This window comes from Ranitomeya imitator, chromosome 1 (assembly GCF_032444005.1).
Source record: "Ranitomeya imitator isolate aRanImi1 chromosome 1, aRanImi1.pri, whole genome shotgun sequence".
Lineage (NCBI taxonomy): Eukaryota > Metazoa > Chordata > Amphibia > Anura > Dendrobatidae > Ranitomeya > Ranitomeya imitator.
In genome coordinates this window covers 613,868,140-613,892,985 of record NC_091282.1, presented here as the reverse complement: position 1 = coordinate 613,892,985, position 24,846 = coordinate 613,868,140, and the positions used below count along the sequence as shown (strand labels likewise).

Genomic DNA, 24,846 nt, shown 5'->3' with positions numbered 1-24,846 from the left:
TATCCTTCAAAAAAAAAATCTGATTAATAAGCAAACTACAAGAGCAACAAATGTACCATATAGGAAATACACCAGCTGTCAGTCACATGACCTGTCTATTATGTGTATGTGTGAGCTAATATATACTGCCAGGGGGAGGGCTTCCTGTTGGCTGGGGATTTATCAGGCTGCCAATTTAGCTTACAAATACTGAGGTTAAAATACTGACCAAATAACGTGTGAACGAGGTCTAATACAGGAGGAGATGACATACAGATATATACTATGTACAGGGGAGATAACACACAGGTATATACTATATACAGGAGAGATGACACACAGGTATATACTATATAGAGGAGGAGATGACATACAGGTACATACTATATACAGGAGGAGATGACATACAGGTATATACTATATACAAGAGGAGATGACACACAGGTATATACAGGTCCTTCTCAAAAAATTAGCATATAGTGTTAAATTTCATTATTTACCATAATGTAATGATTACAATTAAACTTTCATATATTATAGATTCATTATCCACCAACTGAAATTTGTCAGGTCTTTTATTGTTTTAATACTGATGATTTTGGCATACAACTCCTGATAACCCAAAAAACCTGTCTCAATAAATTAGCATATTTCACCCATCCAATCAAATAAAAGTGTTTTTTAATAACAAACAAAAAAAACATCAAATAATAATGTTCAGTTATGCACTCAATACTTGGTCGGGAATCCTTTTGCAGAAATGACTGCTTCAATGCGGCGTGGCATGGAGGCAATCAGCCTGTGACACTGCTGAGATGTTATGGAGGCCCAGGATGCTTCAATAGCGGCCTTAAGCTCATCCAGAGTGTTGGGTCTTGCGTCTCTCAACTTTCTCTTCACAATATCCCACAGATTCTCTATGGGGTTCAGGTCAGGAGAGTTGGCAGGCCAATTGAGCACAGTAATACCATGGTCAGTAAACCATTTACCAGTGGTTTTGGCACTGTGAGCAGGTGCCAGGTCGTGCTGAAAAATGAAATCTTCATCTCCATAAAGCATTTCAGCCGATGGAAGCATGAAGTGCTCCAAAATCTCCTGATAGCTAGCTGCATTGACCCTGCCCTTGATGAAACACAGTGGACCAACACCAGCAGCTGACATGGCACACCACACCATCACTGACTGTGGGTACTTGACACTGGACTTCAGGCATTTTGGCATTTCCTTCTCCCCAGTCTTCCTCCAGACTCTGGCACCTTGATTTCCGAATGACATGCAAAATTTGCTTTCATCAGAAAAAAGTACTTGGGACCACTTAGCAACAGTCCAGTGCTGCTTCTCTGTAGCCCAGGTCAGGCGCCTCTGCCGCTGTTTATGGTTCAAAAGTGGCTTTACCTGGGGAATGCGGCACCTGTAGCCCATTTCCTGTACACGCCTGTGCACGGTGGCTCTGGATGTTTCCACACCAGACTCAGTCCACTGCTTCCTCAGGTTCCCCAAGGTCTGGAATCGGTCCTTCTCCACAATCTTCCTCAGGGTCCGGTCTCCTCTTCTCGTTGTACAGCGTTTTCTGCCACATTGTTTCCTTCCAACAGACTTACCATTGAGGTGCCTTGATACAGCACTCTGGGAACAGCCTATTTGTTGAGAAATTTCTTTCTGGGTCTTACCCTCTTGCTTGAGGGTGTCAATGATGGCCTTCTTGACATCTGTCAGGTCGCTAGTCTTACCCATGATGGGGATTTTGAGTAATGAACCAGGCAGGGAGTTTATAAAAGCCTCAGGTATCTTTTGCATGTGTTTAGAGTTAATTAGTTGATTCAGAAGATTAGGGTAATAGGTCGTTTAGAGAACCTTTTCTTGATATGCTAATTTATTGAGACAGGTTTTTTGGGTTATCAGGAGTTGTATGCCAAAATCATCAGTATTAAAACAATAAAAGACCTGACAAATTTCAGTTGGTGGATAATGAATCTATAATATATGAAAGTTTAATTGTAATCATTACATTATGGTAAATAATGAAATTTAACACTATATGCTAATTTTTTGAGAAGGACCTGTACTATATACAGGAGCAGATGACCTACAGGTATATACTATATACAGGAGGAGATGACATACAGGTATATGCTATATATAGGAGGAGATGACATACAGGTATATACTATATACAGGAGGAGATGACACACAGATATATACTATATACAGGGGAGATAAAACACAGGTATAACACACCGGTATATACTATATACAGGAGGAGATGACATACAGGTATATACTAGATATAGGAGGAGATGACATACAGGTATATACTATATACAGGGGAGATGACATACAGGTATATACTATATACAGAGGAGACAACACACAGCAGGTATATACTATACACAGGGGAGATGACACACAGGTATATACTATATACAGGAGGAGATGACACACAGGTATATACAATATACAGGAGGAGATGACATACAGCAGGTATATACTATTTACAGGGGAGATGACATACAGGTATATACTATATACAGGAGATGACATACAGGTGTATACTATATATAAGGGAGATGACAAACATGTGTATACTGAGGTGAAAATGAGAGGTGTGAGGTGAAAATGAAAAGGTGTGAGTGCAAAATGAGAGGACTGAGGGAAAATAGTGGAGTGATCGGAAAATGACAGATGTGAGGTCGAAATGACCAGTGTTAGGGGGAATGAGAGGTGTGAGGGAGAAAATGAGAGATGTGAGGGGGAAAATGAGAGGCGTGATGGGAAAATAAGAGAAGTGAGGTGCTATAACTAAACACAGATATTTACTATGCCAAGGCAACGCCGGGCTCTTCAGCTAGTATATGTATATTTTTGATATCTGTTGAGTATCCCGTTGTTACGGATAGCCTTTCACTGCCTGTTTGCATCATCGTTTGTTTGACCTGTCCAGTGATTCTGTTTTTATTGTTCGCACTTACTGTTTGCCTGTTTTTGTACCTAAATATTAATAAAATTGTATATACATTTTTCAAAACTACCTCTATGGCAAATAGCATTTATTGAGTACAAATGGTTACATTTGGGAATTATAGGCTCTTTTTTCTTCTATGATTATCATATCCTGCACCCATACAATACATATGTAGGACAGATCCTGCAACTGTACAGTACATATATAGGACAGATCCTGCAACTATACAGTACATATATAGGACAGATCCTGCACCTGTACAGTACATATATAGGACAGATCTCGTACCTATACAGTACATATATAGGACAGAGCCTGCACCTATACAGTACATATATAGGACAGATCTTGCACCCATGCAGTACATATGTAGGACAGATCCTGCAACTATAAAGTACATATATAGGACAGATCCTGCACCCACATAGTACATATATAGGACAGATCTCGTACCTATACAGTACATATATAGGACAGAGCCTGCACCTATACAGTACATATATAGGACATATCTTGCACCCATGCAGTACATATGTAGGACAGATCCTGCAACTATAAAGTACATATACAGGACAGATCCTGCACCCACATAGTACATATATAGGACAGATCTTGCACCTATACAGTATATATATATATATATATATATATATATATATATATATATATATATATATATATATATATATGACAGTTCCTGCACCTATACAGTACAGTCATGGCCAAAAATTTTGAGAATGAGACAAATATTAATTTTTCCAAAGTCTACTGCTTCATTTTTTCTAATGGCAATTTGCATATACTCCTGAATATCAGAGTGATCAGCTTAACAACAATTACTGTACTTTCAAAGTCAATATTTGCCCAGAAAATGAACTTTAACCCCCAAAACACATTTCAACATCATTGCAGTCCTGCCTTAAAAGGAGCAGCTAACATCGTTTTAGTGATTGATCCATTAACACAGGTGTGGGTGTTGATGAGGACAGGGCTGGCGATCAATCAGTCATGATTATGTAAGAATGACATCACTGGACACTTTAAAAGGAGGCTGGTGCTTGGTATCATTGTTTCTCTTCAGTTAACCATGGTTATCTCTAAAGAAGCACGTGCAGCCATCATTGCACTGCACAAAAATGGTCTAACAGGGAAGAGTATCGCAGCTACAAAGATTGCACCTCAGTCAACAATCTATCGCATCATCAAGAACTTCAAGGAGAGAGCTTCCATTGTTGTGAAAAAGGCTCCAGGGCGCCCAAGAAAGACCAGCAAGCGCCAGGACCGTATCTTAAAACTGTTTCAGCTGCGGGATCGGACTACCAGCAGTGCCGAGCTTGCTCAGGAATGGCAGCAGGCTGGTGTGAGTGCTTCTGCACGCACTGTGAGGCGGAGACTCTTTGAGCAAGGCCTGGTTTCAAGGAGGGCAGCAAAGAAGCCACTTCTCTCCAGAAAAAACATCAGGGACCGACTGATATTCTGCAAAAGGTACAGGGAGTGGACTGCTGAGGACTGGGGCAAAGTCATTTTCTCTGATCAATCCCCTTTTCGATTGTTTGGGACATCTGAAAAACAGCTTATTCGGAGAAGAAGAGGTGAGCGCTACCACCAGTCTTGTCTCATGCTAACTGTAAAGCATCCTGAAACCATTCATGTGTGGGGTTGCTTCTCAGTCAAGGGAATCAGCTCACTCACAGTCTTGCCTAAAAACACAGCCATGAATAAAGAATGGTACCAGAATGTCCTCCAAGAGCAACTTCTCCCAACCGTCCAAGAGCAGTTTGACGCCCAACAATGCCTTTTCCAGCATTATGGAGCACCTTGCCATAAAGCTAAGGTGATAACTAAATGGCTCATGGAACAAAACATAGAGATTTTGGGTCCATGGCCTGGAAACTCCCCAGATCTTAATCCCATTGAGAACTTGTGGTCAATCATCAAGAGACGGGTGGACAAATAAAAACCAACAAATTCCGTCAAAATGCAAGCATTGATTATGCAAGAATGGACTGCTATCAGTGAGGATTTGGTCCAGAAGTTGATTGAGAGCATGCCAGGGAGAATTGCAGAGGTCTTGAAGAAGAAGGGTCAACACTGCAAATATTGACTTGCTGCATTTACTCATTCTAACTGTCAATATAACCTATTGGTACTCATAATATGATTGCAATTATATTTCTGTATGTGATATAAACATCAGACAAACACTAATAAAAACCAGAGGGCAGCAGATCATGTGAAAATATAATTTTGGTGTCATTCTCAAAAATTTTGGCCATGACTGTACATATATAGGACAGATCCTGCTCCTATACAGTACATATATAGGACAGATCCTGCACCTATACAGTATATATAGGACAGATCCGGCACCTATACAGTACATATACAGGACAGATCCTGCACCTATACAGTACACATATAGGACAGATCCTGCACCTATACAGTACGTATGTGACAGATCCAGTACTTATACAGTACATATATAGGACAGATCCCTTACCTATACAGAACATATATAGGACAGATCCTGCACTGATATAGAACATGTATGATGGATCTGGTACCTATGAAGAACATATGTAGGACAGATCGTGCACCTATACAGTACATACAGTGGGTACAGAAAGTATTCATACTCCTTTAAATTTTTCACTTTTTGTTTCATTGCAGCCATTTGGTAAATTCAGAAAAGTTTTTTTCACATTAAGGTGCACTCTGCACCCCATCTTGACGGAAACAAACAGAAATGTAGAAATTTTTGCAAACGTAATAATAAAGAAAAACTGAAATATCACATGGTCATAAGTATTCAGACCCTTTGCTCAGTATTGAGAAGAAGCACCCTTTTGAGCTAACAACAAAATTGTTGTTACCCCTCGTTTAATGACAAAAAAACACAATGGTCACAAAAATAACTTGAATCTGACAAAAGTAATAATAAATAAAAGATCTATGAAAATTAAAAAATGAAATTCAGACATTGCTTCCACAGAATAAAAAAAAATAAAAAATAAAACTCATGAAATAGGCCTGAACAGAAATAATGGTACCCTTAACTTAATATTTTGTTGCACAACCTTTTGAGGTAATCACTGCAATAAAACGATTCCTGTAACTGTCAATGAGACTTCTGCGCCTCTCGACAGGTATTTTGGCCCACTCCTCAAGAGCAAACTGCTCCAGCTGTCTCCTGATTTTCCAGACGGCTTGTTTCAGCTTTTTCCAAAAATGCTCAATAGGATTTAGGTCAGGGCTCATAGAAGGCCACTTCAGAATAGTCCAATGTTTTCCTCTTTACCATTCTTGGGTGTTTTTAGCTGTGTGTTTTGAGTCATTATCCTGTTGCAAGACCTATGGCCTGTGTCTGAGACCAAGCTTTCTGACAATGGGCAGCACATTTCTCTCTAGAATCGCTTGATAGTCTTGAGATTTCATTGTACCCTGCACAGATTCTAGACACCCTGTGCCAGATGCAGCAAAGCAGCCCCAGAACATAGCAAAGCCTCCTCCTTGATTCACAGTAGGGACAGTGTTCTTTTCTTGATATGCCTCATTTTTCTATCTGTGGACATAGAGCTGATGCACCTTGCCAAAAAGTTACATTTTTGTCTCATCTGTCCATAGGACATTCTCAAAGAAGCTTTGTGGCTTATCAACATATAGTTTGGCAAATTCCAGTCTGGCTTTTTTATGATTTTTTTTCAACACTGGTGTCCTCCTTGGTCGTCTCACATGAAGTCCACTTTGGCTCATGCAACGATGGATGGTGCGATCTGACACTGACGTTCATTGAGCTTGAAGTTCACCTTTAATCTGCTTAGAAGTTTTTCTGGGCTCTTTTTTTTACCATTCGTATTATCCGTCTCTTTGATTTGTCATCAATTTTTCTCCTGCGACCACGTCCACGGAGGTTGGCTACAGTCCCATGGATCTTAAATTTCTGAATAATCTGTGCAACTGTAGTCACAGATATATGAAGTTGCTTGGAGATGGTCTGATAACTTTTACCTTTAACGTGTTTGTCTATAATTTTCTTTCTATCTCCTGAGACAACTCTTTCCTTCGCTTTCTCGGGTCCATGTTGAGTGTGATACACACCATGTCATTAAACAGCACAGTGAATATCTGTAGCCCTATATACAGGCCTACTCACTGATTCCAAGACTCTAGACACCTGTGATGCTAGTTAGTGGACACACCTTGATTTAACATGTCCCTTTTATCACATTATTTTCAGGGGTACCATCATTTCTGTTCAGGTCTATTCATGAACTTTATTTTTTTCTGTGGAAGCATTAGTTGAAAAGCAATGTCTGACTTTCGTTTGTTCATTTTAATAGATCTTTTATTTATTACTTTTGTCAGATTCAAGATATTTCTGTGACCATTGCAGGTTTTTCTGTCTTTAAACGATGGGTAGCAACAATTTTCACAGATCCTACAGTTTTACAGTACATATAGGATCTAAACTGAACCTATACAGTACATGTATGACAGATCCTGTATCTAAACAGTACATACTGTATATACAACAGATCATTCACATATAAAGTACATATATTACATATCTTGCATCTCTACAGTACATATATAACAGACCTGCATCTTTACAAAACATAAATAGCACATATCCTGCACCTATACTGTATATACACAAGACAGGTGCTTCACTAATGCAGTACACATATAATCAGGGCTGCCACTAGGAATTTCGGGGCCCCATACTGGCAAAATTTTCAGGGCCCCTTTGAGAGTCCGCCCAGGCTCCACCTCGGCCCCGCCTCCACCCCTCGAACCGTCCACAGTCCCACCGCCGTCTATTGGAAAAACTCCACTTCTGCACCACATCTTCACCAATCACACATTTACAGTTCCCATAATCTTATACATAGCTAGCAGCTTTTGTTTTGGCCAAAAGATGTTTTAATCTGCCACCATGACAAAATAGACTCTTTTGGATGTACTCTACTGTACTGTAACTTACTAAGCATTTGTTAAAATATCCAATACAATTTCAGTCTATTTTTATTTATTTGTCAATTTTTAAAATGACCACCCCACCATGACCAGGCTATGTATTACCACCACATAGTGACCAAATAGTACTACATACATGGAACAAATACAGCCACACCATGATCAGACCACATATTACCGCCACATTGTGACCGAATGCTATAATACTTATCATTAATAAAAAAAAACACAATACTAATATCACCATAAGTGCCATTATATACAGGAAATCTGTATTTCGTATACAGTGACCGTATCCAGGTAATACAGTGATCTCTAGTGACATTGCACACAGGACCTCTGTATACAGTGTATAGTGTCAGTGTACAGGTAACACACTGACTCACCAGTGATGTCTCTAGTTGAACGACTTCATCTTCGCTTTTCATCTTCATCCAGTGCAGACCGCCATCACTTCTTCCAGCCAGGAATTGTCTCTGCAGAAAATAACACAGCTATGTAGAGCACATTCCCCAATTTTACCTCAACCTCTATACTATGCCAGATGAAGAAAAAGCAACCACATCGCCCTGCACAGAAACAAGATCTCTCCTCCCCCACACTGAAAACAGTATCCTCACAAATAATATCCTTTAAATAACTCCTACAGTAATAATATCCCACATTCAGGACCCCATGTGTTCTCCCATTCTGGACCCCACGTGTCCTCCTATTCTGCCTCATGTGTCTACATGCTTTCCCCATTTCTCTCCATATTGCCCCATTTAATCATCCATAATAGTATAATGTACCTCATAGTCAATGAACCCCCATAGTAGTATAATGCACCCCCATAGTAGTATACAGCCCCATAGCAGTATAATGCATCCCCATAGGAGTATAATGCACCCCATAGTATAATGCACTCCCTTTTCCTCCCCCCCCTCTATAGTAGTATAATGCACCCCTGTACTGGTATAATATGCCCGATACCGTGGCTTAAAAAAAAAGTTTTTCCTTACCTGGTCAAGCTCCGCGGTGTCCTCCTCTGCATTTCAGCTGAGTAGCAGTATATCGTTCCGGTATATGACTGTGACGTCAACTGCCGGCCTCATCAGGCCCCATATGCCAGTAAGGGCAGTAATGGCCTGATGGCGGCCCTGTATATAACAGATCCTGCCCCTATACAGTACATATATAACAGATCCTGCACCTATTCAGTACATGTATATGACAGATACTGCATTTTTGCTGTACATACTGTATATAGGACAGTACCTGCATTTATACAGTACATGAATGACAGATCCTTGATCTATACAGTACATACAGTTGTGCTCAAACGTTTACATACCCCGGCACAATTTTTGCTTTCTTGGCCTATCTTCAGAGAATATGAATGATAACATCAAAACTTTTTCTCCACTTATGGTTAGTGGATGGTGAAGCCACTTATATCATTATGTTATTATTAGTTTTGGTGTTATCATTCATATTGTCTGAAAAAAGACAAGCAAGCAAAAATTCTGCAGGGGCATGTAAACTTTTTAGCATAACTGTATATAGGAGAGACCCTGTATCTATATAGTACATAAATAATGGATCATACACCTATACAGTACATATGTAGCACATATCCTATATAATACAGCAAGTAACCGGTTGTTACAGTGATGTTGCCTTCCTTTCAGGGAGGGTGATATCATGCCAGGAAGCAAGAAAGATCCCTTTAACAGGCAGTACACCTACGTGCAACACATTCTGATTCCAGGCCAGGAGGGAGCTCTGAACCCGGTTTCAGGGGAGCTTCCCCCAGATATAGATATATTCTGGTCTGGAGGAGGAGTTAGTTAGTTGAGTGGAGAAATTGAGAGAGACAATGAAGGAGAGTGAGCAAAGTTGGGGCCGTGCAGCCATGCGTGGTGCTGCAGCTTCAGGCCAGAGAGGAAAAGCAGGAACGTTGCATTCATAGCAAGTGCCTGAGGGGAGAAGCACAAGAGAACAAAGGAGCTGGAAGGGAGCAGCGGTTGCACTCCTTCCAAGCTGACGCGCAGGAACCGGGCACCTGAAGCCCAAGGCTGTATAGTACTTTATGTGCCACAGCAGAACCGGAGGACAGTAGATTTTAAGTCGACTGTCTGCACCCCAACCTGAACTTACAGCAACACACAGAGCCCGAGTCGTGATAGAGACTCTGTAAAAAGACTTGAGTCGCCTACCATGCAGGTACTGTCCCAGGACAGGAGAGAGAGGACCTTGACAGAAGCCACAGGCATCAAGGAACTCTTAAAAGCGCGAGATGGAAGGCTTACGAACCTCACCTGGGAAAGGGATCTGTAATTGCTCCCAGGCCGACCGGACCACACCAACACCTGTTGCTGGTACTCTGGACTGTGGCAGTCTACCATCAGTAAACCATGTAAAGAGACTGCAACCCTGTGTCCTCAGTTTATTTTCCGGCACCGCACCATCCTTGCCAAACACACCGGGAGCGCTGGGGACCCAACTTCACCTGTGGGAAGCCATACCATCCCTGCAGCCATAACATCACCCCAGGGGACCCCTTTAAGCAGCGTCGGTCACCCCTGACCGAGTATCACAGGTGGCGTCACAAACTTTTATTATTTCACAAACCCCTTTAAAGACCGTCCCTTTTACTTGGACACCCAGGGCCATGGACCATGTCACCGCCGCCGAGACACATCACTTTAAGTACCGGACCCGGTACCGAGTACCCCACGGCCCTGGCAGGCGTTCCAACTACACCTATACAGTACGTATATAACATATCCTGCACCTGTACAATAGATATACGAGACAGACCCTGCACCTATACAGTACACATATAGCACAGATCCTGCACCTATACGGTACATATATAGGACATATCCTGCACTCATGTAGAACACGTATGACAGATCCTGAATCTAAACAGTCATATAAGACTGATCCTGCATCTGTATAGTACATGTATGATATCCTGCATCTATACAGTACATATATAACAGATCCTGTGTATGTATATATATACTGTGTATCTACTATATAATTGTCTAAGGGTCACTTCCGTCTGTCCTTCTGTCTGTCTGTCACGGTTATTCATTCGCTGATTGGTCTCGCCAGCTGCCTGTCATGGCTGCCGCGACCAATCAGCGACGGGCACAGTCTGGCAGAAAATGGAAGCTCCTTACTCCCCGCAGTCAGTGCCTGTCGCCCGCATACTCCCCTCCGGTCACCACTAACACAGGGTTAATGCCGGCGGTAACGGACTGCGTTATCCCGCGGGTAACGCACTCCGTTACCGCTGCTATTAACCCTGTGCGTCCCCAACTTTTTACTATTGACGCTGCCTATGCGGCATCAATAGTAAAAAATTTAATGTTAAAAATAATAATAAAAAAAAAAACCTGCTATACTCACCCTCCGTAGTCGCACGCGCCCGCCGCCATCTTCCGCTGCAGGTTCCGGTGGCAAAGATGATATGAGAGAAGGACCTGCCATGACGTCACGGTCATGTGACCGCGACGTCATCCCAGGTCCTGCGCTCATACCAACCCTGGGACCGGAAGCTACTATGGACTACAAGGGGCCTTCGGAACGGTGAGTATATATTTATTTTTTATTTTTTAAACTGTGACAAACCTGGCTGGGCAATATACAATGTAGCTGGGCAATATACTACGTGACTGGCCAATATACTATGTCGCTCTGTGCTGTATACTACTTTGCTGTGCAATATACTACGTGGCTCTGTGCTGTATACTACGTCACTGGGCAATATACTATACTAAGTTATAGAGCAAGGAGAAACGAAGCTAGTAATTTTACATATTTTACTCAAAAAAGGTAGGCAGTGTTTACAAAAGGGTAAAAGGATATTAAAATAGAAGACAAGTATCGTATGCACAGTACAATTGCAAATAAAAAGGGACTAAAGTTGAAAAACACTTACAGTTCATTATGTCATTCCATCTCATGGCAGACCATGTGCTGTGGGGGATGGGCATACATCCAGATGCATTACAGATCCGTTTCACAGCTATACCCGGGACAAAAGACTAGTGAAAACTAATGTCTCACTTATCTCCGTGCCCAAAACCAAGGCACTCCCCCTGTGGTGACCTCACTCAGAGGCTGAAGTCTCTCCTTTCTTAGAGTTATGACAAGCCATTTCTATACATAACTCGCTGTATGAACCTCATAGAAGAATGATCATGATGCTTACCACGTCATGGGGGTTCTTTTAAGTATAAACACGGCATAGATATGTGATCCGCTTACAGAGAAATCCGTTCCTTGCATTTTGTTGGGTTTAGATCCTAGCGATTTCAGTGAGTTATTGATTTCTCGGTGGACATTCGTAATATGTAACCTTTATATCACTATCCCTGATCGGTGCCATTATACATAAGTTTTCAAGAACAAAAGAGTCCCATGCGGTTTGAAAGTTGCTGTATCAGTTATAGCTGGTATCAGGCGAGAGGGGGGATGAGGGGTTTAGACAGAAGGATGGCTTTCCCAGCTCAGAGCCATAAAAATTCCTCAGCAATTTCAGTGAGTGTTGCTGTCACGCTGGTCCCACATTACAGCTACAGTATATGGCAGGGGGAGGGAGGAAGAGTGGCTTAGAATTCTAGCCTGTGCTGGCAGGCAGAGAAAACTGCAGCTGAGAACTCTGTAATGGAGGTAGTAAGAACTTCTTCCTATTTCCTGACAATGTGTTTATACCATAAACTCGCTGTGAGTTCCCCAATAACTAGCCTAGTAGTGGGAGCAACCGCTGCCTCATCAATCACTCGTCAATCAATAGTGTAATTGTCCTGACGATTGGAGCCAACGGAGTATTGGTTTATGATTATCTTCTAACGGCAGGGAGATACAGTATGTGCGTGGGATCTGTGTGATCTCCCTGGCAAACATTAATGCACAGTCCCGCCCCGTGCACCAAATTAGCAGAAAACTTCAAATGATTATTAAAGAAGAACCACAGAGAGCATTTCCTCCCCAAAGGTATCAGTGTAATCTGTATCACAGCCTTTTCTGTACTTTCCATTACAAGATCCTGCTGTCAGGTTCTCTTTCATGGTGGCTAGCAATGAAAACTGGTTGTTAGAAGTCACAAATCCACGTGGAATGCACAACTGAGAGGAACTGATCTATATACAAGAATGTGGATGTACAAACAGAGTGAGATCTCCTCCATGTCTTCTGTGTGTGCACAGCACCAAGTACACAAGTAACTCCACCAAGCTGACAAGCGACCGACTCCCCCGAGCAGACAAGCGGTCGACTCCACCAAGCAGACAAGCGGCCAACTTCAACAAGCAGGCAAGCAACCGATTCCACCGAGCAGACAAGCGACCGACTCCACCGAGCAGACAAGCGGCCGACTCCACTGAACAGACAAGCGGCTGACTGCACCAAGCAGACAAATAGCCGACTGCACTGAGAACACAAGCAGCTGACTCCACCGAGCACACAAGCGTCCGACTGCAATGAGCAGACAAGTAGCCGACTCCATAGAGCGGACAAGTGATGGATTACACCAGGGGTGGGGAACCATTTTTCTTTCAAGGTCCAAATAGATAGTTACAAAATAATTTGACTCCACTGACTCCACTGAGCACACAAGCATCTGACTCCACTGAGCACACAAGTGTCCGACTGCAATGAGCAGACAAGTGGCCGACTCCATAGAGCGGACAAGTGATGGATTACACCAGGGGTGGGGAACCATTTTTCTTTCAAGGTCCAAATAGATAGTTACAAAATAATTTGCCAACAATACATAATTATCAACTTAAAATTTATCCTGCTATTTGTGGTCAAACATTTAAATAATTCACCTCTAATATGATGGCCATACCTGCTTCTCTTTGGTAAGGCTTGTGCTGTTAGGTAGTATTGATTATGTTGATATTTATAACTGTTTTTCCATTACAAAGGAGACACTGATCCTGTTGTATATACATCACATAGGAGACAACGAGACTGATGTATATACATCAGTTAGAAAACACCGACACTACTGTATATACATCACATAGGAGACACAGAAACTGATGTATTAATCAGATAGGAGACACAGAGACTGCTGTATACATCACATAGTAGACACTGAGAGTACTCTATATGCATCATATAGGAGATTCTAAGACTGCTGTATGCATCACATAGAGGTCACTGGGCCTCATGTGTATATACCTCATATATGAGACACCATGACTGATGTACATAAATCACATGGGGATCACTGAGCCTGATGTATACATATTACATAGGGGTCACTGGGCCTGATACATATACATCACATAGGGGTCACTGGGCCTAATGTATATACATCACATTGTGGTCACTGAGCCGACCGTGGGAGAAGCTGACATCTGACATTAATTCTTCACTTGTGTGTGCTTCCCAACGCATTTTGAAAAATTAAATGGCCGAGGCAGAAAACCAGTCCAGAAATTCAGGCACACACCAGAAGTTACCACAGGCAGGACATTCCCCATCCCTGGATAACACCAACAATGCATTCATCACTGATGCCAGATTTTATCCATAGACGATGTGGATCTTCATAACAGTGCACCAGTATGCACATTCTGCAGTTCCTGGGCATTGTACACTCTCAACTGTCAGCAATTGTCTCCACCAACTGCAGATTATCACCCTCATCATTTATTCATGGTCTGTGGGAACAGCTGCCTCGTGGGCACAAACTTTTTCCATCCTCAAATAGTGACCTATCTACTAGTGCGTCGCTGCTGTGACTGTTCCTGCAGTGCATTATGACTGTGGTGACCCTTAGCGATAGGGGTACTGGTCTTTTGCTAAGGTGTGGCTACAGCATTTATATGAAAATAAATATTAATTTCCCATAACAGATAACAAACAAAACTACGGAGACAACAGATGACATAAAGATATTAATAGTCCTCACCTCTAATATAGCCATGCACATTATATATCAATACCTCCCACCTATAATATAGTCATGTACATTATATATTGATATCTCCCACCTATAATATAGTCATGTACATTATATATTGATACCTCCCACCTCTAATATAGTCTGGAGTTCTCTGTCCATTTAGACACCTCTGTTCCTTCTCTCTGGCCCCTCTGTCTCTCCTCTCTAGAGTCCTCTGACCATTTGGGTCCCTCTGTTCGTTCCTCCGGACCTGGGCCTTGTGCCTTCGGACTGTCTATTTGGGCCCCTCTGTCTTTCCCCTCTGGATTCTTCTGTACATTTTGGCCCCTCTCTGTTCCTTCCCTTCTAACTCCTCTGTCCATTTGGGTCCCTATGTTCTGTCCTTACGGACCCCTCTGTCTCTCCCCTCTGGACTCTTCTGGCCATTTTGGCCCACTCTGTTACTTCCCTCCAGACCCCTCTTTCTCTTCTGTCCATTTATGCCTCCAGAGTCCTCTGTTCGTTCCTCCGGAACCGTGTCCCTCCCGACTGTCCATTTGGGCCCGTCTGTCCCTCCACTCTGGACCCTTCCCTTTGTCTGTGAGTCATTGTGTCTATCTCTATATCTACTGGTCTCACATTTTAAGTTGTCACCATTGAAGAATTTTCATTATGGGCTATTTCCTGAGAGTCGCTCATGGGGGAGGTTATATCTTTGAGGTAGGACAGAAGTTGCTGACTAATATTTCAGCACCCATTTGTCAAGGTTTTGCTTTCCCCCAGACTTGGCTGAGTATTAACAAGTTTTTGCATGATGCAGAGTAATATGCAGAATCCAGAGCATCAGGTTTTTCTAGTATAAGGCGCCTGTCAACATTTTCTGCTTGATTTGGCTGAGAAAGCTTTGAATGTGACTTATGACCCTGTCACCCGCCCTTCCGGCCTGATCAGAAAAGTGAGGTGTCCAAAAATGACTTCTCCACAAAGGAGCCTTGGTTCATGTAAAAAGCTCTAGTATAGGCACATGGCTAAGTTACAAGCTCAGGTACCGGGCTTTGACATATGGCTCAGGAACAAGACTAGGGTAGATGACTCAGAAAAAAAGACTCGGGGAAGAGCCTTGAGAAACTGGCCCAGGTAAAATGCTGGGGTATATAGCTTGGGCACAAGGTTTGGGTACTTGATTAGATACAATGCTAAAGTATAATTCTCAGGCAAAAGGCTTCAGCACTTGGCTCAGTTAAAAGATTCAGGCACATGACTTATGGACAAGGCTCGGGCATTTGGCTTAGGTACAAGGACCATGCACATTGCTCAGTTGTGAAGAAAGGGGTTAGAAAGCTCTATAATAAAAACTCAATAAAATGGTAGTCAAATGCAAAGATGATGCTATCATAGGGAGCATTTAAGGATATCATGTGCTATAGACTAGTATATCATAAGTCCCTTGCCTGCTCTGCCCTTCTTGAAGCCATTTCTCAGCAAGGACAGATCCTAGATGAAGGCATATCGGAGTTCTCTGAAATGCAGTAGTCTGTCATCAGATGAACACATAGTAAATATCACACACCCCAGGCAGGTTGCTCTGAGATCTGATGCTAGTCACCATCAATGGTCACAGAGTGCTCACAAGACAAAACCTGCTCACCTGAGCCTGACCCGCTGTATGTGATTTGTGAACAATCCCTTTCATTGTCATGTACTCATCCAAGATGATGTACAAAGAAGAACCAAACTGAATGGGAATACCCATAGAAGAAAAATAGCAGGGGTCTTCTTGATATCATATGGGTTGTGATACTTTAGGGTGTGCCATGTACTAGAGGCAAGAAGCAGGATAGTGGGGATCTTCTAGACATCATAAAAGTGGAATAACTGTAGGATGTGCCATATATGAGAGGTAAGGAGCATGCTAGCAGAGGACTTAAGATGGTAAACATGTTGGACTACTGTCGATATCACAAAAGTGGCACGACAATAGAGGCAACTTTGGCGTATGTATGTATCTGAGGGGCTTTGGTCTCTGCAGTGTGTGATGCATAAGAACTGCAGTGGACGATTTGGAGAGCTATCCCTCTGTGTAGGTGTCACAATAATGTATAAAATGGCATATGAATTTCCTTGTTATCACACCTACTGGAACATTCCAAGGTTTCATACTACACTCTCTCAATCTTTCCTTTCCACCTCCCATAGCAACTGTTAATCAGCAAGGAATTTCTTTGTCTAAAAACCCATGTGCTTGCTGTATGTGGGGAGATATTAAAGAAGCCATAATGCGACGCCAGTGTATGATAGAAATATGACAGATACATATTTGGAACGTGCATTGATACAGCTTCGCTACGGCACCTTTTGCTAAATTCTAGCACCAAAAGAACCCGAGAAATGGATTTCTCCGGAACCGAGTGGAATAGCTAGTCCAAGTTTAGAATCATTAGAAAGCTAATTTCAATATAAGATGAGTGATGTGTGTGCCGTTATTCTGCTAGGTTCTCAAGCCCAGTTATGATTATTATACATTTTCTTACCAAAATGTGCACCCTGGCAGCTAGGGGAGGGTGCAGTTAAATCAGCCCCTTTAGTGATGTCACAAGCCCAGAAGTATAAGTTACTGCATTCAGCCCAGCCTTCATTTTTACCTGTGAAGCTGCTGCAACAAGACCCTCAATGCATTGTGACATCTGGCTCCTCCCACCAGCATGGTTAGCCTGGAATGATCTAAGCAATATGTGAGTGTTCTATTCTATTTTAATCCTCATTTTATTTGCAACTGCAATGTACATGATTTCGTCTTTTTTGTAATATCTTTTATACTTTGTAAACACTGCCTAACTTTTTATGGAGTAAAATATATAATTTACTAGCTGTCTCTTCCTGCTCTATGAATGAACTGCCGCTTCCTCTGAAGAGAATTGCACTACTGATTTGGGTTGGCTCCAGACCCGTTAATCGGAGCTGGTAGCAACGACTTTGTCCTGTGCGATTGGGCTTCCTTGCAGCGACCGGCGGCGTTGATAATTATTGTTCCCGCCTGTGTGGAAGTAGTTATATCACCCTCGCTGTAGCGTGCCCAATAGCCATTACATAGCAGGCAGCCTTTCTGGTGACTAATTACCCTAGGTGCAGTACCTAGTCTGACATGAGGGTAAGGGGGCGCCAGAGAGATGCAAATTCTAAACCGGAACTAGGAGAGTAGTGGGGACAATAAAGGTATCCTCCCCTGGATCCCTGACATATCGTTGGGATCCGTGACATATTGTTGGCAGCACGGTGTGAACCGTGACTGTAGGTTGAGTATTAATATACAGAAACCCAGTTCTTCAAAGAGAAGATGTGAGGAGGTACATAGCCCCATGTTTTAGTTGAGGTGGCATAAGAGGTTGCCCCATGTCTTGGGTATTGATTTTCTTCTCTTCTCACAGGAAGTTTTGCCGGCATTGTAAGGACAGAGAATGGAGTCACTGTAGTCCTGGGATTAGATGTCTCCCTTACATGTTATTATGAAGCCCAGGAGCTAGAGAAGGTCACTCAAGTAATCTGGTCAAAAAAAGTTATGAATGGTCAAAGCATGCAAATTGCCATTCTAAACACAGAGTTTGGGGCTCATGTCACTCACGAGTATGAAGGAAGAGTAAAGGAAAAATCTCCATTAAAGCCAGAAGATGGGACAATAATCCTGAAGAACGTTGTCCAGGCGGATGAAGGTGTCTACCAGTGTCGCGTCTACACCTTCCCAGCAGGAACTTTTGAGGCTGATGTGACACTAAAGGTGCTAGGTAAGAAGAGTGACATGTAAGGTAGACACTTATCCCGCAACATTTACCCCTGCATAGCATGGGGGTATGTAGGTAACACGGCTATCTAACAATGATTTGACTGCTGGCTGTGTGCAGCTCCTCTTTTTTCTGCATGAATCTGATCATCTGATCATTGTTCTCCATCCTCCATTGTTTCGGTCTTATCCATGACTGTAGATTCTAGATAAGTGCAATAACAAAGAAGTCCTACCACTATGGCTGGAGCAATGTCTGAAGGTTTTCGGTATGGTTTTAATTCCTGTTTTCTGTGCCATGTAGTGCCCCCTTTGCCAACATTGAACCCGGGTCCATCGCTGGTAGAGGGAGTGGGCCTGAGCCTCGCTGCCTCCTGTACAGCTGAGGGGAACCCTGCTCCCAGCCTGACATGGGAAACAGAAGTGTCTGGGAAGAATACGTCCCATACGTATTCTCACTCTCGATCGGCCTCTGTGACTAGTGAGTTTTTTGTGGTCCCAACCCGGAGTATGCACAAAAAGTTGCTAACCTGCGTTGTGTCTCATCCAGTGTTCCAGCAGGAGAAGAGGATCACACATGTCCTGGAGGTGGAATGTAAGTACTTGCTATTTTCCCATGTCACAAAGAGAACTACATGGAGACTCCACTTTATTTGAGCGCTCCTAGATTTGCCAGATTGTTGGTCTTTGCACTAGGTCTTGGAGGAGCAGCACATCCTCTTGCTTTACAACACATACTTGTCAATGTTGTGTTCTGTGCAGTACAGAAGATTGAAATGCTTTTCTAATAAAATATTCCATGTTTCCTACAGACCTGGCTGACGTCACAATACAAGGTCATGATCAATGGTTTGTTGGAAAAAATGACGCAGCCCTCAAGTGTTTTTGTGAAGGGCACCCAAACCCTCAGTACACATGGTTCAGGTAATGACAAATAATAAACTGCAGTAACATCGGTCTGTGCACAACCATGTATACCTTCATTAAAGAGTAAATTTTGTGGTAACTCTGGCCACTCCAGAATTATCTAACCCTTTCAGGCTGTCCTTATCTGTTTAATTCCAGACCCTCTCATCTTCTACAGATTCCTCTGTTCTCTTCCTGACTCAACTGGCTACTTGCAGACACCTCTGTACTCTCCCAGACTTCTCTGTCCAGTTTCCCATGTCCTCTTACAAACCCATGTAATAGACCAGATCCTTCTGTCCTTCTCCTACAAACTCTGCTCTAGTCCTCCAGAATCCTTTGTTCTCTTCCAGATTACTGTCAACTTCCAGACTCCTCCTCCAAAGTCCCATGTTCTCTTCAAGATGCATCTGTCGTCTTCCAGACTCTGTTCTTCTTCTCCAGACTCCTCTGTCCTCCTCAAGATGCCTCTGTCCTCCTCCAGACACCTCTCACCTCTTTTAGAGTCTGCTGTTTTCTTTTCAGACTCCCCTATCCTCTTCCAGACCCCTCTGTCCTCCTCCAGACTCTGATCTCCTCCTCTAGGCTCTACTGTCCTTTTTCTGCAGTCTCTGCAGTCTTCCATTCTATGTCCCTTCTGACCTCTCTTTCTCCTCTGCCTCCCCTCTGTTCTACAGTTATTTTTTCTTCTCTTTTCTCTCTCCTCTATTTTCTCCTGTCTCCTCCTTTCCTCTGGCTCTTTTTTCCTCTCAACCTTCTGTCCTCTCTTTCTCCTCTTTGTCATCAATCTAGTGTATTTTTCCTCCTTTTGTCTCTTCTTTCTCCTTTGTCTGTTCTCTTTACCTTGTGACTTATTTCTCTTTGGTCAATTCTCTCTACCATCTCTCTTTTGTTCTTCCCCCTTTCTCTTTTCTTCTCATCATTGTCTCTTATCTCATTTGCTTTTCCTGTCCTCTTTTTTGTCTTTTTCTTCTTTCCAATCTCTTTTCTCCTATGTCTCTATTCTCCTCTGCCCTCTATTTCTCTTTTCTTATCTGTATCTTCATGTGCCTTTTGTGTTTTTCTTGTTTGTTCCTTCTGCCTTCTCTTTCTCCTTTCTCTTTTCTGTCTCTCATCTCTCCTCTGTCTTTTTTGACCTTTCTCCATCTCTTTTGTCTTTTCCATCATTTGTATTCTGTCTTACCTCTGTCCCCTCTTTCTCCTGTCTCTTCCTCTTCTTTTGTCTGCTCTCATTTTTCTGTCTTTTGTGCCATTTATCCTCTGCCTTTTCTCTATCCCATTAGTCCTCTCTTTCTCCTCTGCCTTGAGTATGTCTCTTTTGTCCTCTCTCTTGTCTATTCCTTCCCTGTTCTCTTCTTGTCTAGTGTCACATACAATCATTTGCAGACCAGATTGGTGCGTCATCCCTTTCACATCATGGTGGCCTCTAGACCTGAGGTCCTTTATCCCCCAGTTTGTGTTTACCAACCAGGCAGCAGGGTACGCGTTCTGATCTCACAATACCTGCTGTCAGATCCAGACAATCCCTTGTTTTCTGCCAAACCAGCAAGTGTGTGGGAAAGTCGAGGCTTGAGATTCTGGCTGGACCAGTTCCTGGTGATGTCACCAGTCACACCTCTACATACTAGCTGTGACTTGTGTCCATGAAGATGACTCTGGTTACTCCTGGGTAACCCTTTCTATTCCAGTCACCAGGGGCACAGGCCAAACTCTTAACCCTATCATGTCAGGGCACTGCTCCCTTCAGCTTGTAGACATTTATATGTCTCCTCAGTCTAGTAGCAGATGGAGCAGAGGGAAGCTGGCAATATGCATTTGTGCTGTTACATGGGACTGCAGAAACACCTACAGTCAGAGAATAAAGCATAACCTTATTCGCCATTCTTTACAGAGTCAATGGTTCTCTACAAGAAGATGTAAAGACTGAAGGAGACCAGCTGAAATTCACCAGCCCGCTCCGAACTGAGGACACTGGAGTCTACATCTGTGAAGCAACAAATCGTGTATCCAGCCGACAAGCGAGCGTCACCGTGACCATTACAGGTAGTTGTTATCACAAAGGGTACATTATCCGCTAAAACAAGTGGGAGCATTATAACAGTTAAGGACATTATCACAGGCAGGATGAAATTATCACAGATAGGATGATGTTACCACATTATTACTGGTGTCTGGACATTATCACAGATGGGAGAACAATATTCAAGGTGGGAAACAATATTACTGGTGGGCTCATTATCAAAAGTGAGATAACTTTATCACAGGACTATGGAGTCTATCTCAGCTGGTGAATATTATCCATGTAAATCGGACTGCATTCGAATGACATCTGAGTTCAGTGCGATGTTTTACAGCCTCCAATAGACTTGCATGTGTGACCCTGCTCCGATTTTTGAAGCCACTCGAAGCATTCTGTTATTTTTTGTCTCTTGTGGAATTGGCATGAGAAAATAATTGCAGATGTGCACTGCCACAAGGATAATAATAATAATAATTTTATTTATATAGCGCCAACATATTCCGCAGCGCTTTACAAATTATAGAGGGGACTTGTACAGATAATAGACATTACAGCATAACAATAATCACTGTTCAAAATAGATACCAGGAGGAATGAGGGCCCTGCTCGCAAGCTTACAAACTATGAGGAAAAGGGGAGACACGAGAGGTGGATGGTAACATTTGCTTTAGTTAGTCGGACCGGCCATAGTGTAAGGCTCAGGTGTTCATGTAAAGCTGCATGAACCAGTTAACTGCCTAAGTATGTAGCAGTACAGACACAGAGGGCTATTAACTGCATAAAGTGTATGAGAACATGATGCGAGGAACCCAATTATGTTTTTATGTTTTGAATGGGCCACACAGGGATAGTTAGGTTAATGCGTTGAGGCGTTAGGCCAATCTGAACAAATGAGTTTTTAGGGCACGCTTAAAACTGTGGGGATTGGGGATTAATCGTATTAACCTGGGTAGTGCATTCCAAAGAATCGGCGCAGCACGTGTAAAGTCTTGGAGACGGGAGTGGGATGTTCTGATTATTGAGGATGCTAACCTGAGGTCATTAGTGGAGCGGAGGGCACGGGTAGGGTGGTAGACTGAGACCAGAGAGGAGATGTAGGGTGGTGCTGAGCCATGGAGTGCTTTGTGGATGAGGGTAGTAGTTTTATACTGGATTCTTGAGTGGATGGGTAACCAGTGTAATGACTGGCACAAGGTAGAGGCATCGGTGTAACGGTTGGTAAGGAATATGATCTTGGCTGCAGCATTCAGGACAGATTGGAGCGGGGAGAGTTTGGTAAGAGGGAGGCCGATTAGTAGAGAGTTACAATAGTCCAGACGAGAATGAATAAGTGAAACAGTAAGAGTTTTTGTCGAGTCGAAAGTAATAAAAGGGCGAATTCTAGAAATGTTTTTGAGATGAAGATAAGAAGAGCGAACCAGTGATCGGATGTGAGAGGTGAATGAAAGCTCGGAATCAAGTATGACCCCAAGGCAGCAGGCATGTTGCTTTGGAGTAATGGTGGAGCCGAACACAGAGATGGCAATGTCAGGCAAAGGTAGGTTAATAGATGGAGAAAACACGAGGAGTTCAGTTTTTGACAGGTTCAGTTTCAGATATAAGGAGGACATGATGTTAGAGACAGCGGTAAGACAATCACTGGTGTTTACTAAAAAGGTTGGCGTGATAACAGCAGAAGAAGTGTATAATTGGGTGTCATCAGCATAGAGATGGTACTGGAAACCAAATCTACTGATTGTTTGTCCAATAGGGGCAGAATACAAAGAGAAGAGGAGGGGGCCTAGGACTGATCCTTGAGGAACCCCAACATTAAGGGGAAGGTGAGAGGAGGAGGAATCAGCAAAAGATACAGTGAAGGAGCGGTCAGAGAGATAGGAGGAGAACCAGGAGAGAACAGTGTCCTTGAGGCCGATGGAGCGGAGCATAGTGAGGAGGAGCTGATGATCCACAGTGTTGAATGCTGCGGAGAGATCCAAGAGAATTAGCATAGAGTAGTGACCATTAGATTTAGCTGTTAGTAGATCATTAGAGACTTTAGTGAGGGCAGTTTCAGTAGAGTGTAAAGAGCGGAAACCAGATTGAAGAGGGTCTAGAAGAGAGTTATCTGAGAGATAGCGGGTAAGACTGGAGTGGACCAGGCGCTCGAGGAGTTTAGAGATGAAGGGAAGATTAGAGACAGGTCTATAATTAGCAGCACAGTTTTGATCGAGGGATGGTTTTTTAAGTAATGGATGTAAGATGGCATGCTTAAATGAGGATGGAAAAAATGCCGGAAGTGAGAGAAAGGTTGAATATTTTTGTTAGGTGAGAGGTGACAGCCGGGGAAAGGGACTGGAGGAGATATGACGGAATGAGGTCACTGGTGCAAGTGGTTGGGCGAGAAGATGCAAGGAGCCTGATTACTTCTTCTTCTGTAACTGGTTCAAAGTCAGAGAGTGAACTAGATGCAGTGGGGGAGGGAGGACAGTGCATGGTATGAAGAGATTGGGAGATGATTTCCTGTCGAATGTGGTCAATTTTTTCTTTGAAGTAATTGGCCAGATCGTCAGCGTGGAGATCTGTTGTTGGGGCCTGCACTCTTGGGTTGAGTAGGGACTGGAAAGTGTCAAAGAGACGTTTAGGGTTATTGGACAGCGAGGTGATGAGGGTGTTGAAATAGGTTTGTTTGGAGAGGTAAAGGGCAGAGTTGTATGTTTTTAGCATGAACTTATAATGGATGAAACCTTGTGAGAAGAACTGTAATACTTTCGTTGTCCCTCTACAAGGTTTCCAGCGTACACTATGACGGTCATGAGTTTTAATAAAGTTCTGAGTCTCTTTGAAAGGGGAGTGGAGTCCACGGCGCAGCCCACTCAGTGATGTCACAACCAAGGGGGTATAAGATAGTGGGACCTCATTTTGCACTAGTCTTTGCCAAGGGAGCCAGATAATAGACGCTCTGTGATGCATTTTGATGTCACCCCTCCCCCACGCCGCATGGTCAGCCATGATATGAGAGACCTGTAAGTTTCTTTTCTTCTTTTAATCCATTTTCATTTGTAATTGCCTTGTACATACTATGATTGTCTCATTTTGGTAATATCTTTTTATATACTTTTGTAAACACTACCTAATCTTTTTTTGGAGTAAAAGTTACAATATCTACTAGCTTCGCATTCCTTGCTCTAAAACGTACCTTAAGTTCACTGAAGTAAATTACGCAACTGATTGGGTTGGCTCCTGTCAGGAACATGAGGTATTTGATTGTGTATTATTGTGCACACCGAGCTCTGCTACATCTAAGAGCGGAGGACAGACACCCGATGCAGATTCGACCCCCCCTTCATTTCTCTGCC

The 24,846-nt window shown here is 42.8% G+C and overlaps 1 protein-coding gene across 3 annotated transcripts in view; it reads left to right on the top strand.

The window, feature by feature from the left end:
- The window catches only part of NECTIN4 (nectin cell adhesion molecule 4), an 81,044-nt gene that overhangs the window by 22,254 nt on the left and 33,944 nt on the right, over positions 1 to 24,846 (top strand). For 2 of the 3 annotated variants that reach the window (XM_069726281.1, XM_069726300.1), the window contains exons 2-5: positions 18,236 to 18,589; positions 18,890 to 19,180; positions 19,398 to 19,509; positions 21,383 to 21,534. In XM_069726281.1, coding sequence (XP_069582382.1) covers positions 18,236 to 18,589; positions 18,890 to 19,180; positions 19,398 to 19,509; positions 21,383 to 21,534 — 909 coding nt within the window. Of the gene's footprint in view, positions 1 to 18,235; positions 18,590 to 18,889; positions 19,181 to 19,397; positions 19,510 to 21,382; positions 21,538 to 24,846 lie in introns of all 3 variants that reach the window. The other variant, XM_069726290.1, reaches the window with a different exon arrangement.